The sequence below is a fragment of the Hoplias malabaricus genome, chromosome 16, assembly GCF_029633855.1.
Source record: "Hoplias malabaricus isolate fHopMal1 chromosome 16, fHopMal1.hap1, whole genome shotgun sequence".
NCBI lineage: Eukaryota > Metazoa > Chordata > Actinopteri > Characiformes > Erythrinidae > Hoplias > Hoplias malabaricus.
Genome location: NC_089815.1, coordinates 23,864,238 through 23,889,810, shown reverse-complemented (window position 1 = coordinate 23,889,810; position 25,573 = coordinate 23,864,238). Strand labels below are relative to the sequence as shown.

Here is a 25,573-nt window from a genome sequence, read left to right as displayed (position 1 = left end):
TATCAGTTAGTTTAAACTGATCAAAATTCAAAATTAAATTAAATGAATGATGATAAAAAGTAATTATTTAAATAAATAAATCTATCCATGAGTTGCAGGCGATGCCTCTAGTCTCCTTATTGAAGACACAAATATATTTGTAGTATTTAAACTAAAACTAATTGTATTATTTTAAAAATATAAATTACTGCACCCACTTTGTGAGTGTGTTTCACTGCCACACGGTTAAAGCGGACACATTTCTTTAATGACAAATAATTGCACATTATTAAAATCGCACATTATTTGAAACTATACTAATAATTTAATTGAAGGGGGGAAACCGTGTATTTATACTTGAATATCATTTATGTATTTGTTTACATTATTCAATCATCCGTTTTTATTTTTTAACAACGGATAATAATCTGTTATTGGCTTTTGTTCTGGCTTTTGTTTTGAAATCGGCCTCACAAAACACACACACACACACACACACACACTCTCTCTCTTACCGTAATGTTTAGTATGCTCTTCTTCTCATACAGCGTGCGGCTAAGTTCAGGAAAATCTAGACCCAGACCAAAGCAATCTATTACCTATGCTACTTGAAAAGGCTCATCTCTCAGTCGAAACGTAACAGAAGTAAATATCGATTTATATATAATTAGGCTTACAGATATCCAAAGTTATATATATATATGGGCTTCTCAGTATGTAAATGAGGGTTGGCTTCTTATTGTTTCCGGTCCACAAAATCTAGTGCCTGCAGGGGGCATTGTAACTCTTTAAACAAGTTTACTTTAAATGTAAACGGGGACTCAAAGCAAATCCACAAATGTTTTCCTTTAAACCAAGCAGAAGCCACACAGTACTGAAAGCCAAGATCTATCGATTAGATCAACTGATTAAAAGCAGGTGTTGCTACTGCTTTTTGGAAAGAAACCCTGCACCCACATCTGCCCTCTGTGGATTTGGTTTGACACCCCCTGCTCCAATATTTTTAATTGTTAATGTGTATTTGTGATTTTTTTCAGTAGCAATGAGTGTCATGTCTGACCATTTCCACTTTCAAACTGCAGTATTCTAGATGGCCAGTGTTTCTTACATCACAAACCTTGAGAACCAATCGTATCAGCGGAGCTTTCATGCTGCATGCGTTTTACATTTTATGGAGGACTTTAAAAAATAAATAAACGTGTTTAAAAGTGTGTTTCTTTTTTCTGTGCTTAGATTATTATTTTTTATTATTATTGTTTTTAAAATTTAAATAAAAACCCAAAACAATCTTTTTTTCCACATTGGCTGATTGATTTAACTGGAGATTGCTGTGTGAACTGGGCTTTTTTCTGTTTTATATTTTTGAAATATTTTCAATCTTTGTACACAGGAGGCCAGGAGTGTGTGTGTGTGTGTGTGTGGGTGTGTGTTTGTAGGTTTATATAACAAGTTCATTGTGACCAATGAAAGGTGAAGAATAATTTTTAATGTTTACTGAAATGGCCAGAATTATACACTGGAGTGATGGAGACCCTCTTGTCAGTGTGAAGAGTATAATTTAATTTAATCTTGCATAATATCTTCAGAAATATTTTTAAATGGCTGGTCTGATTTAGTGAATCCAAAGTGGTGTAGTGTAATGGATAACAGTAGAGCAGACTTGTCTGTAAGAGAACTACATTTCAAGTCATTTTAGATGAGTGTCTGCCAAATGCATGAATATAAAATAAATCCCATAAATTTTAGTGATCTTAATAAGAATAAAGGTATATGCTTAATTTGTGAAATCTCTTGTATATTGAGTATTAAATACAATATTAAATACAAATACAATACACAGTTTTTTGACATTAGTAATAGGTCAGCTAATGCTCACAATCTAATATGAAACTAGAAGCAGAAATAATTAGGCAGAAATTCATCACTGTTATTTAAAAAAATGTGCATTATTTATTTAATATACAACGTTTTAAATGTCCAGATGCTGTCCATTATTTTTGTCATTTCTGTCCTCAGGAATTCATAGTATTTCAGCAGGAAATGAATGATGTCTCAGTATAAGACAGTGGCTATTTCTTCTTTGTTTATGTCCAATTTCTGCTTTGCCTATTAGGGTCTCAAAGGTCCAGATGTGCTGCCATCATTGTCATAAACATCTGAGAAAAGAAGAAAATAAAAAGACAATTAAAAAGCGTCAGACCATTCACATGCATTATAAAACTCAAACTAAATCCAGCCATTAAATGGAGATTGATATCCCTGGATTGATGAAGTGATGACAACTCTAAATTTGAATTCATACCTGTCAAGTTGTCAATGTCATCATATATTTCACTTTCCCTGAAACAAAGAAAATCAGCATTTAACTGGATTTATGTAAAATATACATTGAAAGTATATAAAAAAAACTGAAAAAGATTAAAAAGTATAATGATAATCACAGCTCCTTTAGCAGACAACTGTTACACCCACAGTGTAGGAAGGAGAGATACCGAAGGTCATTCATACCTACTGATGTTAGATTATACAACACTTACAATATGTAATATATACTATTATCTTGCATATATTTTTTGCACTATCTGTCTTTGCACTACCAGTATTACTACCTCTGCCCTTTTCCCAACAATGCGAATATTCATGTGCAATAACTTCTCATGTGCAACCATCTGTATGGTTGTATGGGTTATATGTTTTGTGAGTATGTAAATTTAAGTCTTTTCCTCGACTGTTTTTATTGCGTTACTGTCTTTTTTCCCCCACTTCTTGTCCAATGCCTAAGAGTGTGTGCTGCTGTAACAAGTGAATTTCCCCGATGTGGGATCAATAAAGTTAAGTCAAGTCAAGAAAATGAAACCTACGCATGGAGAAGGTAACTTCTGGGCACATATCCATCTGAAAGGATCACAAATAATTAGCATAATTAAACAGTTAACAAGCAAAAACATAGGCATATGTTCACACATTTTCACATGAATGACCTTATTTATATTTCTTATCAAAGTTTTATTGAAATATGCATTTCAATCATATGCAAATCATTGTCATAACTAAAATCTCATTTTGGAGTATTTCTATTGGTCCATTTGTAATGCCAAGTTCCCAAAATATAAAGGGGCAACAGGCATTTTCAAAGTGTAAAATCAAAGGAAATTATAAGAAAAAATGCTTAATAATTTATTCAAAATCAATGACAATATATTTATAATTTTAATATTTCATAAATGTCACGCCTAAAATGTCCTAAATAGCACAGAAGTAAGCCATGAAACATGTTGCCGTGTTTCTCACAAGAGTGTGAATGACATACATTTGCCCTGATCATTGCGGCAGAGCACTTTCTTCTCACTGGTCTCCTGAATAACCTCCAAAATCTCCCCCCGCGTCACATTCAAGTCCTTTCCTCCACACTTCTTTATATTAGCATTTGGGTCCACCATCATGCAGCAAAGAACCTTGATGGGCCCTTCAAACTGTCATCACCAAAAACACAATTTACACATTTTTAACAATGTTCTGGCTTTGAAATCATCTGCTTCAAAAACAGATCTTTAAACAAACGTATTTAAGAAAAATCTCTTTAAAAATAAAAGGACCAATGTATGGGAGAAAATGCACCGTAAATAAATGTACCTTAAACTTTTTCCTAAACTCCTTTTCCTCCTTCTCCAACTTCTTACTCTTTTTGGGATCATGGCTAAGAGAATGGTTAGAAGGATATGAACAGATAAATATGCATGCTAACTTTATGCTGGTATAATGACACCATTAACGTTACAGGCATAATAACGTTAGCACATCAAACAAAGCTTCATTCTCTGACATAACACCATAAAGTTAGGTATTAACAGACAGAGAGAGGAAAAAAGATATTTAGCTATAATTTAACCAGGAAGCTCTCACTGCACAGCAAGTTCAGAGGCTGTCCTTATTAAATGTAATGTAAATGTAGGATAAACATGAAAGCAGAGTGAGCTTGTGTTTGTACATGACCCTTATACGTCTACATGTTCTTTGCGAAAAAGTAAAAGGCCTTAATGTCTCACCGAATAAAAAAACACTTTAAACTGGGCTATTTTAACATAAAAAAACTTAAATCCCCATACATATTTGTGAATTATATATAACTTTTTAAAATAATTTTGGTTAAATCTGAGATTGTGTTATGCATTGAATAGTTTTCTAAATAAGTTGGGGAACATCAACTGAGCACAATTTAAGACGATAAATTTAAACATATATTTATGGTGTGTACCATATCTCAGGCGGGGGGAGGGGAAATTCATCCAGTATCTCTACATCATCATATACCTCTGAGAGAGAGAAAGGAAAAACAAACATCAAACTCATGCACTGAACGAGTACGTGAACATACAGTAATTTTCAAACCACTTACCACCGCCTCCAGTGAAACTGCTACAAACAGAAGAAAATGGAATACAACAATCAGTACACCAAAATGCGTTGTTGAATTAAATAGCTTCTTAATATCATTATCAAGAACAGAAGCCTACCTATTCAGGGGATCTGCGCCGACATCATCATAAACCTCTTCGTCTTCTTGAACTGGTGGAGGAAAGGAAAGAGGAGCGGCACAAAGCTTTCGTTTCACTGCTTCATAGTCGACATCAACACATCTGTTATTGATGTAACCATCTGCACAATTAAGTGAAAAAACACAGAGCTAAAAAGAATGTTAAACTACACCTATTGCACTATCAGTAAAAGTTTTGGGAAAGACTCCAAGCTTTCCATAAGCCCAAATGTGTCACAAGTTTAAAATAGTAAACCGCCCTGGGAAAGAGCATAAGGCAAATACTGTTAATATAATTTTAATTTGCATCCTACTTTTGCAGGTCTCAGATCAAGAGAATATTACTGTAACAGAGTCACTGAGGCTAACACTTTGGGGTCTATGAATGCGCCCATGTTGTAATTTGATGATTACTAATGGTTTAATTGATGTTTTTGTGATAATACAGTGCAAAAACATGGTCCAAACATTTGAATCTCATCACAAGATTTTTAGTGACTCACATCTGGAGTTTTGAGGCCATAAAAAGTAAAAAAAAAATGTCATCTGTCAATCACCATATTGTCGGTGTCCAAAAAAAAAAAACATGTATCTCCAAAACAGTAATTTTATAGCAGAAGGAAAAAACCTTAACTTTCTATGCAAATCAATGTGAATAGATTATATCCCACATAATTCTGGAGCATTACTATTGGTTCGTTCACCATGACAGCTGCTGTGTTCAATTGATGTAGTAATCTACAAATGCACAAAAATGGAAATACATGTTTTTCTGTGGATAAGGATGATATGTAACTGGTGGAGTGTAAGTCTGTTACAATTTACACAGTGCTCCAGGTCAAATTACTGAGAGAATAAAATATTCAGAACCTTTTGATATGAAATATATAGAGTTAAAAGCAAGTTAAGATGATAGCAAAAAATTCAGAAAATGCCTCTAGACACCAGAGGTTAACCTCACATTCACCAATCATGTTTCGAGCAAGCCATTTCCCCTCAGGGTTGTTGCTAACTCTAATGATCTCCACACTCTCGCCCTGCTGCACACATAAGTCATTCTTCCCTCCCTGCCAGTCCTCCCTCACACGAGCAAGGTGCAGCACCTCCACATTTCCAGTTAACTGCAGCAAGAACACACACACACACACACACACACACACACACACATTTAGAATTACATTCCAAAACAAGTTGGGAAGGGTCAACAAAAGTTTGGTAAAGTTATATTATGCTACAATAATAATAATAATAATAATAATAATAATCATAATGGCAACAGGTCAGTGATAAGTTTGAATTTAAAAAGGGCATCAGAAGTAAAGATGGAGAGTGATTCACCATTTTAAGACGAAATGCATGGCACTGTTCTGCAATGGCACATTTAAGATTGAATAATATTCTAAAGGCTTTGAGGCAACATGTTACCATCCAGACAATATTGTTTTGGAAGAAAAGGCCTTGTATTTTTTCACCAAGAAAAGGCCAATCTATATTCTGAATCGATTGCAACAGCATGGATGGAGACCCAAGTTGTTAAGCAGATGAAATCCTATACCCAGCAAGAATGAGAAGAGATTTCACTTTCAAAACTACAACAATTAGTCTCCTCAAGCCTTTACAGAGTGTTGTCAAAAGGGGTGATGCAACATAATGGTAAACATGCCCCGGCCCAAAGTTTTTTGCTAAAGTGTTCCTGGCATCAAATTCAAAAATGTGAAATATAAAACCAAAAATAATATAAAAACAAAACCCAATCAGTTTCAATATTTAAAATATCTTTGTAGTATTTTCAAATAAACATAGAGTTTAAATTATTTCAAAATCATTGCATTTTATTTTCATTTACATTTTCGCAAACGCCCCAACTGTTTTCAAAATGGAGTGTGTATGTCTACTGCGGTTCCTCAGTGAGCCATTTCATTATGATGTAAAAACTTCATAACAGCTTCCAAACAAATTCCAGAAATGACAACGCTGCCAGAAACAATTTATTATAATGAGAAAAATTGTTTTATATGGTGTGCCATTCAGAATGTGACATTCTTAGCAGAAAACATTACAGTGGTTTTAAAATGTTATACAAGCATACAATCTGATTTAAAATTATAGATGTATTTATTTATACAAACTAATAATTTTTAAGTTAGATACAATTATAATGATCTACAACTTACTTTAAATTTTTTCCGGTATTCATTTTCTCGTTTCTGCCTTTCTTTTTGCTCTTTCTTTTCCAGTTCTTGTTGCCTTTTGAGTTCCCTTTGTTTCTTCTTTTCAGAGAAAGCTGGCTGAGAAAAATCGTCCTGGCTGCAGTTCATAAGACAACATCAGTTGAAAACAGTAGTGAAAAGTTTTTCTGGGAAAATACTGAAAGTATTAACACAATAAATTCTAGGTAAGGTAAGATAATTCAGTTATTAATTTTAAAATATATTATTCTGTAACTAATATTGTTTATTTGAAACAAAAAACTAATATTATATTCCTAAAATTTTGAAAGTGAAAAATTAATGTGTAGATCCACAGACTTTAAAGAGTTAATTATAATGAGAAAATCCTGTAATTGTGCTGTAAGTAAAGCAATTGAGTTTATTTGTACAGGACTGAAAAATGAATAATAAATATAGCGCAAAGACTTACTCCTCAATATGTTCATAAATTTCACTTTGATCACTCTCCTATAAGTGAGAACAACAAAAACACCCACAAAACAAGCTGAAGAACTGTATTAGGAATTCCACGAGGACTGAATCAATAACTAAAAGGTAAAATCTTGAATTTAAGGTATGACACCACACTCACTTCATCAGCCTGAGATGAGAAACTGTCAGTCCATGACTCTATTTATATAGAAACAATCAAATAAATACATGTTAACTGGGTCTGTTAACCACTATAAAGACATAATTATTAAAACTAATATACTTATATAGCACCTTTCCCAAACCCAATGACGCTTTACATAGAGACACACACACACACACAAACAAAAGGATTAAGTTACTGAGAGTAAAATGTGGAAAAAAGGAATGTTTTAGCAGTGATTTGAAAGAAGATAAAATTGAGCAGTTGCGATGAAGAGGAGGAAGAGAGTTCCAAAGTTTTCAGGCCGCAGCACTGAAAGATCTGTCACCCAAGGTAGAACGTTTAGTTAAGGGGACAGTAAGGAGACCAGAGTTGAAGGAGCAGAGACAGCAGGAAGTACAATACAAAGAAATTAGTTCAGACAGATACGAAGGAGCCAGACCATGTAGAGCCTTGAAGGTGAGAAGAAGGATTTTGTCTTTAATCCTAAACTCAACAGAAAGTCAATGCAACTGCTTTAGAACAGGTGTAATATGTGCTGTACCCTTGATGGAGGTAAGAACCCTAGCTGTGGAATTCTTGTTTAACATTTTAACTGGAAGTCCACAAAACAGTGAATTGTAGTAAATAATACGAGACAAAAATAAAAACATTCACCAACGCATTAGCATTTCTGTCACTAAGCATGTGACATAAGCATGCAATATTTCTCATATGATAAAACACAGATTAAACCAGATAAAAATTAATAAAAATATTAATCCATATTATTATCCATATTTAAAATACATTCAAATAAACCAATAGCCAATTGTTATTATGAACAAAAACATGTCAAAATATGGCTATCCTAGAAATGCCTATTAACAAAATATAAATGGTTGTTTACATGCATAATAAGCTTAAGCCAAGAGTTTTTGGAAACTGGTTTCTGTTTTCAGTGAAGACTAAATCCCTAAATCCCATAATTTTTTCAACATGGGATTAGAGAATATGCAAATTTACAATGACCAATCCCACATATCTTATAAATCATACCTATAAAAGGAGGAAAATATTTCTAATCAGTCCATATCCACTGTTATATACTGTGACCCAGCATTAATGAGGTCATTTAAATAACTAGAGCTATAGTGAATCTGTGAGTAAGAGTGTTTTATGTAATACAGCATAGTGCAGTATATGTCAAGTAAAAATCTATGATTTATTACATCTTTATATGACATAGCTCACTGCTTTTTTGAGATATTGTGTCATTTACCTCTTGAGGATGGCTTTGGAGGTGGAGGTGGAGGTGGGGGCAGTTCAATGTCGTCATATGTATCCTGTTCATGCTCAATGATTCTGAGAAACAAAATAGAAATTAGATTTTGCTTTGTATGTGATGTGCTGTGTTCTCAGGAAATTACCAGATCTGCAGTGCAATTACCAAGCATGCAACCACCTACAGCAGAATACAATAGACAAATGTTCATTAAGCCAGATTTATGAAATAGCAGCGCCTGATTTACAAAAAGCATAATATACCACTGTCACATATTTGTACTACATTTAAGACTTTGTTTTATTCTCCCTTTTTATTTTAAATGCTGTTTGTAAAATAAGAACTCAAGAATACAAAACCATACATTAAATTATTAACTATACCAAAAAAACTACAACAAAGCATACTTATTTGAAAAGGAAGGTTTATTTAGGTTCAGATGGACAGGTTTGTTTGGTGGCCGTCCTGGTCCTGTGGAATGCACACATACACAACACTGTTAAACATCACAGCAATTTTACAATGCCATTTTGCAAAGTGCTTGTGGAGTGTTTAATGTCCCTCTGAACACTATCACATGAAACGATTATAAATATTCTGAAGGATAACTGGCACACTGGTTTTACAATAGATTTGAGAATAGATTGTTTTCTACAGTTTTGTTTTAAAAGCATTCAAGGTAGAGAGGTACATGCCAGGAGTTGTAGATTTACTGGTCATTTTGAATAATTAATAAAATGACTATAATTATGTTGATAACATTGTGACCCTTGGTTCCTTTTAAACAATTGTCTTATTATACATCCTTGTTAATTGTAGAGTAAAAGAGCAAAAGCATAGAAGAGGTAATTTGGTCATTTGTCAGAACGACCGGATTCAGATCCTGTTGAGATTAAAACTCTGTATAAAACAAATGTGAGTTCCGTAGCAATGAGGTGTAAGTAGCTGAAACACTGGGTTTAAATCATTTTCAATTTGATATTTTTCTGTTCTCATTTTTCTATATTTAATCAATACAATTATTTCTGCAGGCTTGTTGTGTGTGTGTGTTTTTTTTAACCTCGCCTTGGAGCTTGAACATAAACATGGATCTAGTGCTGTGATTAGACGGACGAAGAGGCGACAACTTTGAACTAAATACACCCTACATAAGATGCAACACAAAATCAGAACAACACATTTTTTTCCATGTTTTCAGACCACATATAACTGACAGGGTTGGTTTTTTTCACAGTGTGAGGATTGGGGGGAGCTCCAAATGTGACCAAAATTGGACATATTAATGCAGTCAAAAATTGATTTTAAAGGTGATAATATGTCCTATTTAATGGAAGAGATGAATAAAAAGTACCTACCTTCAGATGTCTTGGTATCCTGGCGCCTTGGGGTTTGAAATGGAGGCAGCTTTTTCCGCAAATGGTCCAGATTGACCACTGGGGGTCTTCTGGGCTTTGAAGGTCGTTGTCCGACCGGGGGAAGAGGCTTTCTCAGGGGGGCGACCTCAGACATGCTCCTCTGACTGGGCAGTGGAGGTCTGGGAAATGACTGGATCTTCCTCTCATCAATATGCTTCATCATCCTATTTTGCAGAAGCTCTCCTGTCAGTTTTACCCTCCCTGGGGTATCAGGCTCGGTGAGGGGTGCTTTAAGTTCTTCATTTGCCACTACACGATGAGAGGGTGGAGGTCTAGGGAAGACACCATGAAGTGGCTGACCAAATCTCTTGTGGTCTACTGTTGGAGTTACTGGAAGGACAGGCCTTGGACTTACAGGTGACTGTTTGTTTCGAACTGCTCCATTGGCCGAAGACTCTGATGTTTGACTAAGTGCACGAAGATTTGGTGAAGCTCCACCTCCAGAGGTTACAATTTCTTGCTGTGAAGTAAATCTAGCCCTCAGGGCTCTGACATCCACATTCTCCCCCTGTTAACCAACACAAAAGTTACTTTTCTATAACAACAGCAAAGGAAGGATGAGAGATTTTATTATGAATAAACAATACCAGTATATTGTCTCGTAGTATGGGTTTTACATAGATTTTGGTTCCAGTGGAATAGATACAACTGTGTTATATAATTGGGATGCCTGCATTTCAAGTATCCTGATAATTTCATCAGATTATAAACACATAAAACAACAGGATATTATAATGCAATAGGTTTTAATTAAAATCACTCTCACACACTAAACTAGGGTGACCAGATCTGAGAAGCAGAAAAAGAGGACACGTTTCCGGGGGGAGGGGGGATGGGGTGATGAGTTCTCGCCCCTTGCTGCCTTTGTATGCTTAGCTGAACCTATGTGTGCTTTTAGGTCCATTACATCTTTATTTGCTACACAAAACATGGGAATTTCTTTTTTAATTCATCCGAGAATTTACATTTACTTTTTGGCATAGCTGCTCGAGATGAGGGTGGGTACATGAGCTTTGCTTCTCACTCAAGCGAACCAAACGGAGTAGGGGAGGTCGGGACTAGTTTGTGAACGAAACGCTTCACGAAATTCTATGTAAAATCTAGAAAAAAAAAATCCCGGACGTTTGTGAAATTCCACCTGGATGTTTTTTAAGTTTAAAAAAGAGGACATGTCCGGGTAAAAGAGGAAGTCTGGTCACCCTACACTAAACCAAATATTTCATATAGCAGGCATAGATAGATAGATAGATAGATAGATAGATAGATAGATAGATAGATAGATAGATAGATAGATAGATGGATGGATGGATAGATAAAATTGCATCTTGTTATTTAAGTGATATGAACTCACTCTACCAATGTCTGTTGACTCTGTTGTTCACATAGCAACAACCAAGCTGACTAAACGATTGTGTCCCTGCAGCTTCCAACAAATATTAAAACAACTAGTTTATATCTAACACAAATTAACGCTATGCTCCATTTTAGAGTGGTAAGATTACCAAATGCCTGCAGACGCTACAGTATTAATAAAATATAACTCTGGAAACCTACATTGTTACATGAAACCTACAATGTACAAATCTGTACATTGCCACTGTCTGCAGTTTTGACAATGTGGTTTGTGGTAATGCTTTTGAAGACGATTTCTAATTATCAGCACAATGATAATAATACACTCAGTCATTGCTGCTGTGAACTGACAACTGCTTTACTTCATTTTGTGACATCTCACACACTGTCTAGGCTCTACTGATTTATACTATATGGCTATATAGTATTTTAGAAGCCTTTATATACAGTGTTTGCAATGTTTATTTTTTATGTTTATTGTGTGTCTAAATGCAGAATCATGTTCTGGTGTGTTTTTATACCTTTCTCAGCACATAAGCACATTTACAAAATACAGTTATGATATTGTTGCTGAAGCCAAAGACATGCCAGTGTCATTGTCAAGCTGAAAATGGTTCAGTACCCAAATAAAATCTAGACCTATGACGTTTCATTTCCTTCAGTGGACTCTGTGTGTGGCTGTCAAAAAAATGTACAACTACAGGTTAGTTACAGTATGTAAATGCATATTTCATAGGGCGCACTTATATGACTGAAATTACGCCCATTGGTATACGTGATAAAATGTTAACTGGGTAAATACTCTGTACTGTAGGCTATATTTACATTAATAGAATCAATTTATTATATTCTACTGTGGTAACATTACATTCTTACCAAACCATGTTCAGAGTATTTTTGACAGTGTGAATGAGGCTTTAAATATCTATGCAGGGTCCAACATTTATGCAGACCAAAACTGTGAACTAATATAAGAACTGAGAGAGGTATGCAAATATAACCTGCACAATAACCTCATCTAAGACTTCATCTTTCTAAGGGAAAGTCATGGATTTCTTAAGGGTTATTTAGAAATAAAAGTTAAGTATTAAGGTTATTAATTAATCATCAGAAGCATCAATAATATTCATTTCCAAAAAATGAAAGTGTTCTATGGTGTATTTTGCTTGAACATCAGTAATACTCTGTGTAAGACAATGAGGTAGAATATCTGGGACATATCTCTAAACTATTTATAAAGCCAGCTTTATTCTCTTTGTAGAACAGCATGAACATGTAGAAACCATGTCATCATACCAGGTGTGTGTGGTGATGAGTGTGGGTTTATACTGAAAGGAACAGGTGTTTAAAAAAAAAAAGGGGAATACATTTTATATCACCATTCATTTTCACATCCCTTTTCAAATATCAATTTTTGTATTTTACAAGTCTGCTGGAAGGAACTGCTGTAAAACTGTGAATGTTCACATCATTGTTACAAGACAAAAATGAAATATATATGATTTACCTTTTGTTACAACATTTATATAGGCTCTTGGGTAATTTCATTCACAATATACTGATATATTGTGAATGAAAAACGTAAATCTCCCAAAAAAGTACAGGAGAAGGAAAAAACCCTTAATGTTCTGTGGAAGTGAGTGAAAATTATATTGGATACTTGGATTATATTCCAAGTAATTCTGAAGCATTTCTATTGGTCCATTCATTATTACCAATTTTCACACAGTGTTAACAGGACAGCGGCTGTGTTCAAATGCTGTATTAAACAAAAAAATCTACAAAAATGGAGATACATGTTTTTAATTGGACAGCGATGATGAGAATATTACAGCTGTTTAAACTTCATAACATAAACAAGATATTCTAGCTGGGCCCCGGTCCCATGACGACCCTGAACTGAATAGGCAGTTACAGACAAAATACAAGATATTTGGTCTTTGCACAACACAAACAACAGCACCAACAACAACATCAACAACAACAAAATTTCCAGTGGTTTCCAACAACAACTGGTTCAACAACCTCCTACTTATATCAAGAACTTTATACTTACATTTAAATTAACTTTATAACAAAAAAATGAATATATGTAAAAGCACATGCCCATTCATAAACAATAAGGCCAGGCAATCTCTTCTAAAATAGTATAATATTCAAGACATAATAAGACACATTGTTCATTGTTTAGAGAAGCACATTAAATGCAGAAGATGCAGACATTTAACAGAAGTGTGTCTTTACCACACCATCCTCCAGCAGATAAAAACTGCACACTTCAGGCTATTCTTGGCCATTCCACAATGCACAGTACTGTAAATGACTGACATCCGTGGTATGTCACTGTAAACACTTTGACTTTGGCTAAATTCTAGGCGTTGTTTTACCAGAATCATTACATATGAACTTCACTTGTTATTATAACAATAAAAATAACAAATAATAATAGTGATATTAATCATCATCATCATCATCTTCTTCTTTGCTTAATCCATTTCGGGGTTGCGGTAATGATATTAATACAAAACAAAACTATACTGAGGATGTCAGTAACATATGCTTAATTGCACCGTGTTGAACCAAACATAGTGTATTTTACAGTATGTAAGGAAAATAATATCTCATTTTTAATTTTCTTATGATAAACAAGAACCTAAAATGATTACATAAATAAATCTAAAACATTTTTAAATGTATCTTAAGCTCTAAGATTAATGTAGCTAACAAGGAAAGAAAGACCCATAAGACTATGTACACCACATGCCCCGATCGTCACAGATTTGCCTCATGTGGAAGTTTCTGGCACAGTGTGACATACATCATATGTTACAATGTTAGTAGACATCCATTATAATGAGTGAATTCAGTTACTTAAAGGTACCCTCATTGTGGACTCATGTTTAGTTGCGCACACACCACAACATCTTCTCCATAAAATAAATAAACAAAAGAGATAAATAAATAAATAAATAATTTTGACACTCTGGAACTGCTCCACATGAGCGAATGTTCTCCATGTTCAGTTGTAAGTGCGAGCTAGAGGGTTATGAAACCTCATCATGGAACTAAACTGCATTCTTTGCAGTGATGGAGCACCATTCCTTTTAGATTAACTGAAGTGGACAAATAGCCAGTGTAAATCCATGCCAGAAGAGAACAGGGGGAAATTATATATTAACTCGGTTAGTTGCAAAAGAAGTGTTTGAAAAGCAGATGCCCACAAACTTTGGCTACAGAGTGTAGAGTATCAAAAAATGGCAGGCTACTATCAGAGAGGTTTGTTTCAAAACATTTGCTAACATTTAAGCACTGTGTCCTGCTAATATCCATTTTTATAGATAGCAGTGAGTGTTACAGTGTTAAAAACACTGTACAACTGTACACTGTACAAAAACACATAAGCAAGACTATTCAAGAGTATTTATCAACCCAACATTTAAAAACATTTATGAAATTAGTTTGCAAAATGAAAGCTAATTACAAGCTTCCATTTCAAAGTAGTTTAATTAGCCTTCAGCTAAACCAAGGAAGCACAACATATGATCCACAGCTAAATTTGGGGGCATATTTGAGATTTAGCTAAGCTGTTCCTTTAAATCCAGAGTGTAACAATGATTTCATGCCATATATGGTTGTTTTTCCTTGAATATCTGACACAAAAAAACAGGGACTTTTCCTAATCATCAGTAATCAGTAAATCAGTTAAACCTCTGCTAGACATATGACTTGTGAGTGGGCGCTTGATTCTAAGGCGAATGTCACTGGGAGTGTTTATAAGGCTCGCATCCTCTCAGACATTTCTCGTCTTGATAAATATGTGGGTTCAGAACAATAGCGACACACAGGAAGTATCTCCAACCACACACACCTTTACACTACCCAGCTTCACTCAGCAAAGGCTGCCATACCAGTGGGAGTCTGTTATAAACCAATCAGCAGCATGCTCTGCTACACAGACGCTTTGTAACAAAAAGACAAAGGAAATGGTGAAATCCTTTATCTGCACTACAATGCACTGAATCACAACACATTATCTAAATGGTACAAGCATTTTTCTATTAAAATTTTCAGCCTTTTCAACAGACATGAATATATAACCTCAAATGTTTTTCAACTGGAGGCTTGTAAACTATGTTACTATTATATACACCAATATAGAATTTGAGTAGACACAAGTTTAATGACGTATCCACTTTTTCTCTGTTATACTGTACATTACGGTTGTTAAGGTCTATACCCGGGATACTGAACCAAGTAATTTAAAGCAGAATAAAATAACATATGGACTAATTCAGGGGTCAGTGAGGATTAAATTGGATTCCTCCTGTCAAATGACAATTAGTTCAATGGTTTAGAATGTTAGTGCTGTTGTCCTGAAGGACATTAGCCTGAAAATCTTGAATTAGGTTTCACCAGGAAACATAAAGACAGATAATTTGATAGGGATGGAGTATTATGTAAATTATCACTAAGGCTATACATGGCTTTATAGCAGGATGCTATTACATCCACTTACGTTATTACATATACAGGCATGTTATGAGTTCGTAATTTTAAAAAAATGTCAATGCTATATTTTTTCGGGAAAAAGTATGTTCAGTTAAACCAGGTTTAGATCACTCTGATTTCTGAATAGTAACATATTTTCTTTATATTAATATTAGTAAGTATAGTCCCTGATAGCAGGAGACGGCGGACCACTGTTGGCCCACTGAGGGCATAGTTGGAGGTCCACTAGTGTTTTGCACATCGTTTTCCGGGCGGTCCACTGGTGATTAAACAGAATCTTAGACAAAATGCCACATTTTAGCACTTTTCCACTCACAATCCAATTTACATATTTTTCCTTCATTAGCTTCTTTTGTTATCCTTTATAAATAAGATTAGTAAATAATTTTAATCCAGCACAGTGTCAACATTTTTAGCATAATCATTTTATATCAGTTTAATGCGGATTATTATGTCTCTCATAGTTGTTGGTAATATTTGTATTAGTTTGTTTTCCAGAATCTCTGTGAATTTAAAATCTGTTTGAGGAGATTTATTATATTTTTCCTGTGTAACACCTTTGATGGAAAAAAAAACACCTTTTTACTCTCTGAATATACTCATAAATATACACCTTTCCCTCATTGACAGCTAGCTCCTAAGTCTTTGACAGGATTCAGTTTCAGGACTACTTTGCTTTTGCTGACTTTATTTAATTTTAAACCAACAACATCACAAATCAGTCCTGCTGCTCTTTTCTACGAACTCAGTACTGGGAGATTTTATAATCTTAGACTCAAAGACTGAAACTCATATTGCTTAACACGCCCCATGTAGTGCACTGCAGAGGTTATTAAACTACAAATTCCTCACACATTTAGTGCACATTACAAATCACATAGCTTATGTCTCGATGTACAAGGTCTAACAAAAACTTTTGGTGAAGGAGCCGTTATTTCATGATCTACTTAGAGCATTTCATAGAGGTAGGTTGCCGTTTGAGATTCACCATTAGTATTTCGTATTAAAATGATAGACAAATTTCACTTAAAGTAGTAGTACATGTCACAGGAGGGTGATTTTACTCAAGAACAATAAAGTACCCAAAGAGATGAATATAACAATTTGTTCTTACCATATCAGAGTCGAGTTTCACTTCCAAACTGTTTCCATGACATTTTTAATCGACAGTAATTTCTGACTGAACAACGGGGAACACTCACCTGCATCTCACTGTTGCGTTACCTTTTCACAGCCGCATTCGCACAGGTGCCGCCCCTCACCCAAAGCCTCGCTGTGATTGGTTAATATGTTACTGCTTGCTGCACTCCAATTGGTTAAAATGTTGGCGTCTCTTTTGGAGGTGTGTGGATGTATATACTGTATATATAAAAATACTCCTGCACAGTACGACGCAAAAGCGAAGTCAGTGAAACTCGAAATGCTGCTGGCTAAATACTGACACCAGCCCATATTCAAAGCTAGAACCTGCACGCATACCCTGTATAAACTCCATAGCAAATTATATAATGTGCAGGAAATATGTGGGTCAACAAGCCTAAGACGAATATAAAGCTGCATTCTCTGGAGAGATTTGGCTATATCCAGTTACTTTGGAATGAGTTGAGGCGGTGTTTGTAGTCTAAAACTAATCAATTCACACCAGTAGGCCTTATCTGACTTCAGTAAACGCCATTTTGGTTGAATACCATCAACTGCTCACAGCTATGTGTGAAGTCTTCCCATAACAGTAGAAGTAGCTACTTCAGTAGTGGAAATCTCATTCCCTTTAAATGCCTTTCAGAAAACAATGCTGAATGAACAGGTATCCAAAAACACTAGGTTATGTAATTTGCAATGTGATAAACATTTGTTAACGTTATTCTGTGTATTCTGGGGTGTATTGCACATCTAACAGATGTAACATTTTTCACTACACGTCGATCCGTGAATATGCTACTAGTCCCCGTTTCTATATCCACCCACTCCTTTCTGCCTCTACCCTTCAACTAAAACCCCAGATTATATAGAATTGTCTGCTTGGGTTTCTGATGTCATAACCTGACTGTTTTTTGAACAATGCAGAAATCAGAAATGCTCAGCCGTGGTATTGACTGCTTATTTCACTCTACTAGTTTCTCTACTTGTATGATGTTGTTAATGAGCTGTTCAGTTTCGTGGAAGCAGAGAAAAACAACATTGTTCATCAGTGTGTATCCAGGATATGGGGCTGTAGAACAATGTATTACTGAACAACTGCAGTGTTCTGTGACCCTCTGTCGTTCACTTAGGGAACTACACGTTGAGTTCATTATCAAAACAAGGAATACTGCAAATCTCAACCATCAGGACTTGCATAAGCCCCACAATTTATAATATTCTGCTATAACATTCCAGAAGATTTCAGAGGACTAAAGCTGTGGGTAAACGCAGAAGAATACCGTAGATATCTTAAAATCTGTCTTAATTTTCTTCTTTGAAAAGAACTAATGAAAGTAAACAAAGTTAAATTATTGCTAATCTTTCAAATGATTGTGCAAACGTTTAACTGTTGATTGACAGATTGTATCTTGTATCCAGTAAAGACTAAATCTAATCAACTTCTATTTCATATATACACACATTGTAATTGGTAACAAATTTGTTATTTGGAAACAAATCAAGCACAAGAAACACAACCCATAGCCAGAAACAGTTCATTTTATCTAAAATAAGAGACAGATCAACAGAGGGATTTCATGTTTCAAAACTGAGCTCATCTTTTTAGTACCACCTCACAAAAACAGTAATTGGAGAAGCCTACAGTTTAATAAAGGAGACAGGATATACGGAGGTATTGTCATGAACTTCAGTGTGTTTCTTGCACAGAGGTTAATGTAAGATGCCCCTCAAGCAGTCTATTCTTAGTACAAAACAATGCACTTCAACAAGAGGCCTTTCCTTTGACCTTTTTCTATTTTATGAACTATAGACACTAGGACTTCATCCTGTTAGTCTACTGAACGTGCTGACACACTAATAAATGGAAAATAATAAAATCCCACAACTCTTTTATAAAGCATTATCTCATAAGTGGGACACTGAGGCTGAACTCATGCGGTTTCTATAATACATTGGCATTGACTCAAAAAAAGAAAAAATATTTTAAAAAATTATATTCACATAAAATCACACAAATTCTTCTTCCCTTTTTAAAGCTGCAGATATAAATCTACACACTCTTTATTAAAATTCTGTCTAACTTTCCCGCAGTTAGACCAAATGTTTAATAAGGAAACCTTTTTCCTTTAAAGAAATAAAGCTAAATTAACATAAAAATACAGAGCTCTTAAAAATGTTGAGAATGAACTCTGAAAACCTAAAGAATAAAGACAGAATAGAGCTAAATTCAGAAATAATTTTCACTAGCCCGTATTCATCAAGCTTCTCAGAAAGAGAGGGGGCTTCATTCTGGTTTACTAGGAATTTCCTAACAGAGGTGGATCCTAGATCAGCACTCTTCCTCTGATAAGCTTTGAGAATATGGGTCACTGTGTGAAAATCAGCAAAATTATGATACTGTGAATTAAATCTGACTACAGGACAGTTCCTGGATTGCACCTTTCATCACAAGGCCATGATAAACAGGCAACGTTCTGAGGCAAGCAATTTTAACAGTAGATATTGCCAGTAGTTTCAAAACAAAACAAAACAAAAAAAACCCATGAATTACATCACAGCATTGACGCTATACACCAGCTCTTCTGTGGACAACAGTACAAAGGCTCACTGCCTCAAATGCTTCCGCACATCACAGTCTCATGCATACATTTTCAAACTTTGTTCTTTAATATGAGCGCCTAGAAGACCATTTTATTAATCGTGTTTCAGATTTTTCCACTGAAATTTAATGCCCCTCTCTGAACAATGTGTCTGATCCATTGATAATCTAGGATGAATGTTAATGCAAGAATACTGTAAGACTCTTACAGGTAACAAGGTGTTTCCCCAAATTTTGCAACAATTCAGAATCACTTGGTTTTGGCTTGGGAAAATGATCAAACAGCCATATCCATAACAGTTTAAACTTGAAAGACTAACAACATTGAAAGTAAAGATCAACATGATTTATGTCCACCTGCATAATGCTGAAAAACCAAATCATCAAATAGCCACAAAAAAGTACAGACTACAACAAAAGAGCATCGTGACCAAACAGCAAACATTCAAAAAGGGTTTCTTCCCATGATATGCCTTACTCAGAACTTCTACAAAAATAAATACATGACTATATTTACAAACTAGAAGTAATTTTCCAATTTTGGAAACCTTCTTTTAGGACCATTAACTGATAATTCATGGTTTTCTTTTGTGCAGCAGCTACTTAAGTGTTCAGTCTCCTGATGTTCTAGCAATTTTTCCAAACGCACTGAGAGCAATTCTCCCATATACAAATGATTGATAGTATTATAATCAGTGGACATTATCGTTGAAAGTTTCTTAGAATAAATAAAAAAAACCTCAACAACTTCCTTTAGAGTAATTACATAAAAAAAATTTTGAAATAAATATGAAGAAATGGCCCAGAACAACTATTAAACCCATATGTGAAAGGAAACACTCTCGCCTCCAGTTTGAATATTTCAGTCCCACACAAAACAGTTCAGTCTCCTTTTACAATTTAACAGGTTCATTCATCGGTTTTAAAGACTATACGACATACTGATTGGATCCGTAGTTCATCGTGTAGGCCTGTCTGCTGTACTGAAAATGGTCGCTGAGAACATTACTCCGGCCATACTGAAAGTCTGATGCTTGTTTGAAAGACGCTGAACCATTGGACAAGGGTTTGTCAAATGACACCATGTCCTGTGAAGAAACTGGCAGCAATTTCTTCTTGACATCCTGGTTGGCATCATATTTCGCCTGGTGTACAGCACAAGGAAAAATGTAGTTTGTTTACAACACAGAGAAAAGATATGCATAAAGATATCTGTGTAAGAGGACTAATCAAGGCAAACACAAATCTGTAAAATCACTACAATTTTAGCCTCTAAAATTCTTACCTTATTGTAGAGGAAGACACCTAGGATGGCTGTCATCATCCCCAAAATGTTAGTTAAACTGACTGGGTTTCTCAGCATCAGTAAGGATATACTGATGACCATGATCCTCTTGGTAGCATTAGCCACTGCGTAACTGAGCGGACTGACTAGGTTTAATATACTGAAGGCAATCATGTTTTGTGCAAAATTGCAGAAACCACTGATGAGTAGCAGCACCACTGTTCCAGTCCAATTGGAAATATCTGACTGAGTAAAATTAAGATGAAGAAAAGTGTTATAAATAAAATAAACTCCAATTAAAATGCCCGTCGCTCTTACTTTTCTGAACATTACAAACAACAACAGTTTGGGACACTGCAGTGTCGGCAGACATTTAACTTCTTTCTCCCCGTCTTATTTTGCAATATTGCATACTTCATAGCGTTATAATTTGCAAAGATCAAAGTAATTCAATAATTAACTGATAATATTTTCCCATTTCTCTTTGCACAGAAAACAACTCTGATGTATGCACTTACCAAGTCTCCATCAACTAGAAACACAGACAAGTCGACTAAAATCCATGTGGGCAGCATGAATATAACTGCATTAAAGCCAAGGATATTGAGAAGACGAAGATGATGTACTCTGGTGTCACGCAAAACCTAAAAAGTCACAAGACAAAAATTGATATACAATATTAAATAAGTACCACTTTGATGTGGCAATCAAATGATTGTACTTCATGAGCACATAGTGGTCTCTTATGCACTTTGTGTTTGCGTGTTTAAATAAATGAGACACACCCAGACATGAGACATCAGGAACGTACACACCAACCCAAGCACACATGCAGACTCATACCCAGTGACAAACAGTCACACAGAAAATGTGTTAACTTTTGATATGGCCAATTTGGTTGAAATTAGGACAGGTGCTTGAATGAGAATTAAAAGACAAATTTCAATAATTACTATAGAGCAGGTTTACCTTTCAGGAAGGGCTCTGGTTTTTGATCTGACTGTCTGTGCTTTATTTGATTTTCTCCTTCACGGTTTGACAAATGTGCATTTCGTCACCATGCTATATAAGTTTTAGCCATTATTTCAGGGACTAGTCAGAGATGGATAATGACTGCACTTCTCTGAGGATTTTCAAATGATCCTGCTCTCCCTTAATCAGATATGTTTCATTTCAGTCCATCGCATTCAGATCCTTATTCATTTATTTTGTTTTATTCCATTTTCTGTGGTTTAGCTCTTTTTATGACAACTTAAAGTCATAACAAAAACCAGCACCAAAAAATGGCACCAAATTAGATTTATGCTTACAAATCTACAACACTTGAGGTTGTATTACCAACAGATGGGTGTATTATGAAGCTCATCAGAAGCTGCCTTTTGTTTTTACATTTTCTAGCATAAATAACTCAATATGATTGTAGCTTGCTTACTTCAAAAACCATTACAAAAACGATCAATCTTTCTAGTAAAGGATGAACTACTCATCTCCAGATCTTTTCACACAAACAAGGTAACCCAGAGGTTTAACCAAATTTACCTGGAAAAGCCATGTGTGAACACAGATGTCCATTCCATATTTACTGGACATTACCTGAACTGTCCATGTGTGAATAGAATCAGGAATGTTCCAGAGAATCTCTCGCAGTGCAGTACACAGGGTAACATTTCCAGTTTTGAGTATGCATCTGACATGGCTCTGGCTGTATACTACGTGTGAAAGAAAAACTCCAGAAATTGTGCAGACCTAATCCTACAGACTATTTCTGGAGTTCATATGTGAAAACAGCTTCTATCTGTTATTGGAAATGCCTGTATTAAAGCACTTACCTTTTTGGAGAATATGTTTTGTAAAGAAAAACACAGTGTAGCTGCCAGAGCACTAATTAGGCCAGAAAGATCAAAGGAAAGTTCAGTCACTGTGGCCAACAAGACACCACCTATGATAGGTATGAGCGACACATAGACCTAAAACACATAAAACCAGGCAAACATTCAACAACAGAGCATATATATATATATATATTCATTCTCCAATTAAAAACATGTATAGCGATTTTTGTCAAATGGACCCATAGAAATGCTCCAAAATATTTTTATATTGTCTGCCATTGAATTTAAGGTTTTTTCCTCCTCCTGTAAAGTTACTTTTTTTGACAGTTGCATAAACAGTATTATTCTCATAACTAGCTTGATTTATATAAAATACAGAAAAACTAAAGCTGCCTGAAAATCTGAAATTAATGATCACCTTACAGACAGCAAAAATATTGAACTTAATCTAGGCATAAACTTTATAATCTTTAAAACACTTACTCTTGTAGTTTGTTTCTCCTTCATAATTATCCGTGATAACAACACAACCCATATTGGCATGGTGGCTTTCACTGTGAAAATGGGCAAGGGATTGTTAGTGTATATCTTCAGTAAATAACACTTATTTGTTTTACTAAATGTAAATCTGGACTCAGCTAGTTAGTAATGTGTAAACTCAATAGCACCTAAAAAAGGCCAGATCTTCATTTAATAAAAGCAATGCAAGTAAAAGTATCATCTATACCATTGACAACCCATAAATACAACATATTATATCCACAATGCTCATACAACAAGCTGTCAGGGTTCTTTATTCTTTATTATTATAATGGCCTGAAATTTAATTGGAAAACATTATATTTACTTCAGAATACTGTGAAAGACATTTACATCTACTGGAGCTAATGTAACAAACAAAGTATAGATTTCATTTCTACCAAAAGTGGGGAAAAAGCTTTTTCGTTAAAAAATAAAAATAAATAAAATAAAAAAAAACACCACTATGTTAGATTCGCAGTAGTTTATTTTAGCACAGAGGCCCTTCGGCAGTATAAGGTCCAGATCAAATTTTGCATAATTTTATATCAGCAAAACGTGATCATTTTCCAACCGAAATGAGTTTCGCTGTGGACAAGCAGTCGATTAAGGTACAACGAAGGTGAACCGATGAAAAGTTTGTTTTTCGATAATGAAATCAGCCCCCGACTTTCTTTTGCCTACGTTGCAAATGAGCTCGTAACTGGAGGATATTTTTTTCGGGTTTAGCAAAGCTTGTGCTATGAATTCTGACAGCTGACGATATTTCACAGCCTGCTGTCTCCGAAAAATAACGAACAAATGTCCTCAGTACGGGCTGAAATATACTCTGACAAAATGAAACGCTGGTCTGTTTAAGACTAAGTTACAGCCGGCCTAAGTTAAAGGGCAATAACGGTATTTAATTGACGTCAGACTTTAGCCACATGCTATACACCATTATCTAAAAAGGAAGATTTGGTCTTATTTTTATGTCCCTCCCAATCCCCAAACCAATATACCTTTGGCTTCACAATAACTGGTATTATCTATTTCACCTCATTTTTGTTAACATCACAAAAAACAAAGATCCGGCTTTTTATTCCACCTTAAACGGTAGGTTAACAGCTGCACTATTTAAGGTGGAACGGAGTATTCGAATAAGAAAACCAACTTCAGCCTCGTTGCTAATGGACATTCGTGTTGGCTACAGATAAAAAGGGCGATACACCAGTAAGTGGGAAATTTTATAGACGTACCAGTGTGAGCGTATGACACGGGCACCTTCCATATGCTGAAGTGAGCCGAGACCGAAGCGAAATATTTGCCGAACGCCAGCGGGAGGATGTACCAGCGGTAGTATCTGCCCGGGACTTCAGACTTGGGGACTCCCCAGGCTCGCAGAAGCGGCGGCAGTAACAAGACGATGGACAGAATGTGAAAGAGGGAGACGGTGACCGGGTATGGGAAGCCGTTCAGGATGATCTTGTTGACGACGTTGCCGCCAGAGCTGACGGTATACCAGCAGAGACACAGAAGCGCGATCCGCATTCCCTCCTTCACAGGCGGGCGCTCCACCGCAGCCATCTTTGCCACTGTGCGCTCCACCGGCAGCTACGGCTTCATACGTGGACCTCAAACTTCGTAATGCAGTGGGTGGGAGGGGGGCCTAATCACAAATGGTTACTTACTACCTGTGTGGTGCACTACGTAGTGAGCCAGAGGGAGGCTGTGTCTTAAATTACTCTCCATTAGGAAGGAGGTGTGCTATTTAAGGACCATAAGAGAGGCGAGTCTTAAATAGCTCCGAACTTCATATGAAGTGCACTATGTAGGTCATAAAACAAGGGCGAATACTCCCAAATAATTAATTACATTGCTTAATTCTAAACGATATTCAAGGTTTCATATTTGATTCTTCCGAACAGAGAGTGAGACAAAAAGCTACATGGTGTTCCTGCTTTCAACTACTGCTGAAGGTTCTTTCTCAACTTCCCCAGAGTTGACGCAGGCTCAATGTCCTTTAGGAAATTTTGTAGTAGGGGAAAGCTGCAGTGGGCTGGCATTTCAACTCCAGCCAATCAGCTAGAGACTGCAGGTGTCAAATACAGCTGTTGTTTCTTTGTTTGTTTTTTTACATGGTGTCCATTATTACCCAACCAAAAGCCACTTGACTACATATGACCTCCAAACTCCATTATACTCTTTTGGATTTGTTTTTGTGATATCACAAAAACCCACATATTTAAAAAAATCAATTATCCATAAAATGATTACCCATGTCATTTTTGCCACAGTAATAAAAAAAAAAGAAAAAAATATTTTTAGGCTGTATGTGCAAACTGTTTTACACATTAAAC

The 25,573-nt window shown here is 35.4% G+C and overlaps 2 protein-coding genes across 3 annotated transcripts; both read right to left on the bottom strand.

The window, feature by feature from the left end:
- Positions 1-1,815: 1,815 nt before the first annotated feature.
- On the bottom strand, positions 1,816-17,062 carry si:ch73-40i7.2 (FYN-binding protein 1). Of its 2 annotated transcripts, none has more exons than XM_066648417.1 (16): positions 16,974-17,062; positions 9,938-10,505; positions 8,990-9,053; positions 8,580-8,662; positions 7,316-7,353; positions 7,154-7,191; positions 6,688-6,820; positions 5,475-5,634; positions 4,494-4,635; positions 4,376-4,392; positions 4,235-4,292; positions 3,613-3,676; positions 3,290-3,452; positions 2,841-2,874; positions 2,282-2,319; positions 1,816-2,135 (listed from the first exon to the last, which is right to left on the bottom strand). In XM_066648417.1, exons 1-16 carry the CDS (start codon positions 16,974-16,976, stop codon positions 2,089-2,091), a joined length of 1,650 nt encoding a protein of 549 aa, XP_066504514.1. In that variant the 5' UTR covers positions 16,977-17,062; the 3' UTR covers positions 1,816-2,088. The 2 variants fall into 2 exon arrangements, with proteins under 2 accessions (XP_066504514.1, XP_066504513.1); XM_066648416.1 differs by having other exon boundaries at positions 1,819-2,135; positions 4,376-4,395.
- A 1,466-nt stretch (positions 17,063-18,528) lies between these two features.
- slc35e1 (solute carrier family 35 member E1) lies at positions 18,529-25,313 on the bottom strand. Its single transcript, XM_066648404.1, has 6 exons — positions 24,473-25,313; positions 23,199-23,269; positions 22,713-22,850; positions 21,402-21,527; positions 20,884-21,129; positions 18,529-20,743 (listed from the first exon to the last, which is right to left on the bottom strand). The coding sequence occupies exons 1-6, from the start codon at positions 24,798-24,800 to the stop codon at positions 20,528-20,530; spliced, it is 1,125 nt and encodes a 374-aa protein (XP_066504501.1). The 5' UTR covers positions 24,801-25,313; the 3' UTR covers positions 18,529-20,527.
- Positions 25,314-25,573: the final 260 nt, after the last annotated feature.

Coding starts and splice junctions, on each gene's coding strand:
- si:ch73-40i7.2 (XM_066648416.1), bottom strand. Junction 4,636..5,474: donor TCGAAACATGATTGGTGAAT/GTGAGGTTAACC, acceptor TTAATTGTGCAG/ATGGTTACATCAATAACAGA. Junction 2,875..3,289: donor CCGCAATGATCAGGGCAAAT/GTATGTCATTCA, acceptor TGATCCTTTCAG/ATGGATATGTGCCCAGAAGT.
- slc35e1 (XM_066648404.1), bottom strand. CDS start 24,800: ATGGCTGCGGTGGAGCGCCCGCCTGTGAAGGAGGGAATGCGGATCGCG. Junction 22,851..23,198: donor AGGAGAAACAAACTACAAGA/GTAAGTGTTTTA, acceptor TATGTGTTTTAG/GTCTATGTGTCGCTCATACC. Junction 20,744..20,883: donor GTGTCTTCCTCTACAATAAG/GTAAGAATTTTA, acceptor GCTGTACACCAG/GCGAAATATGATGCCAACCA.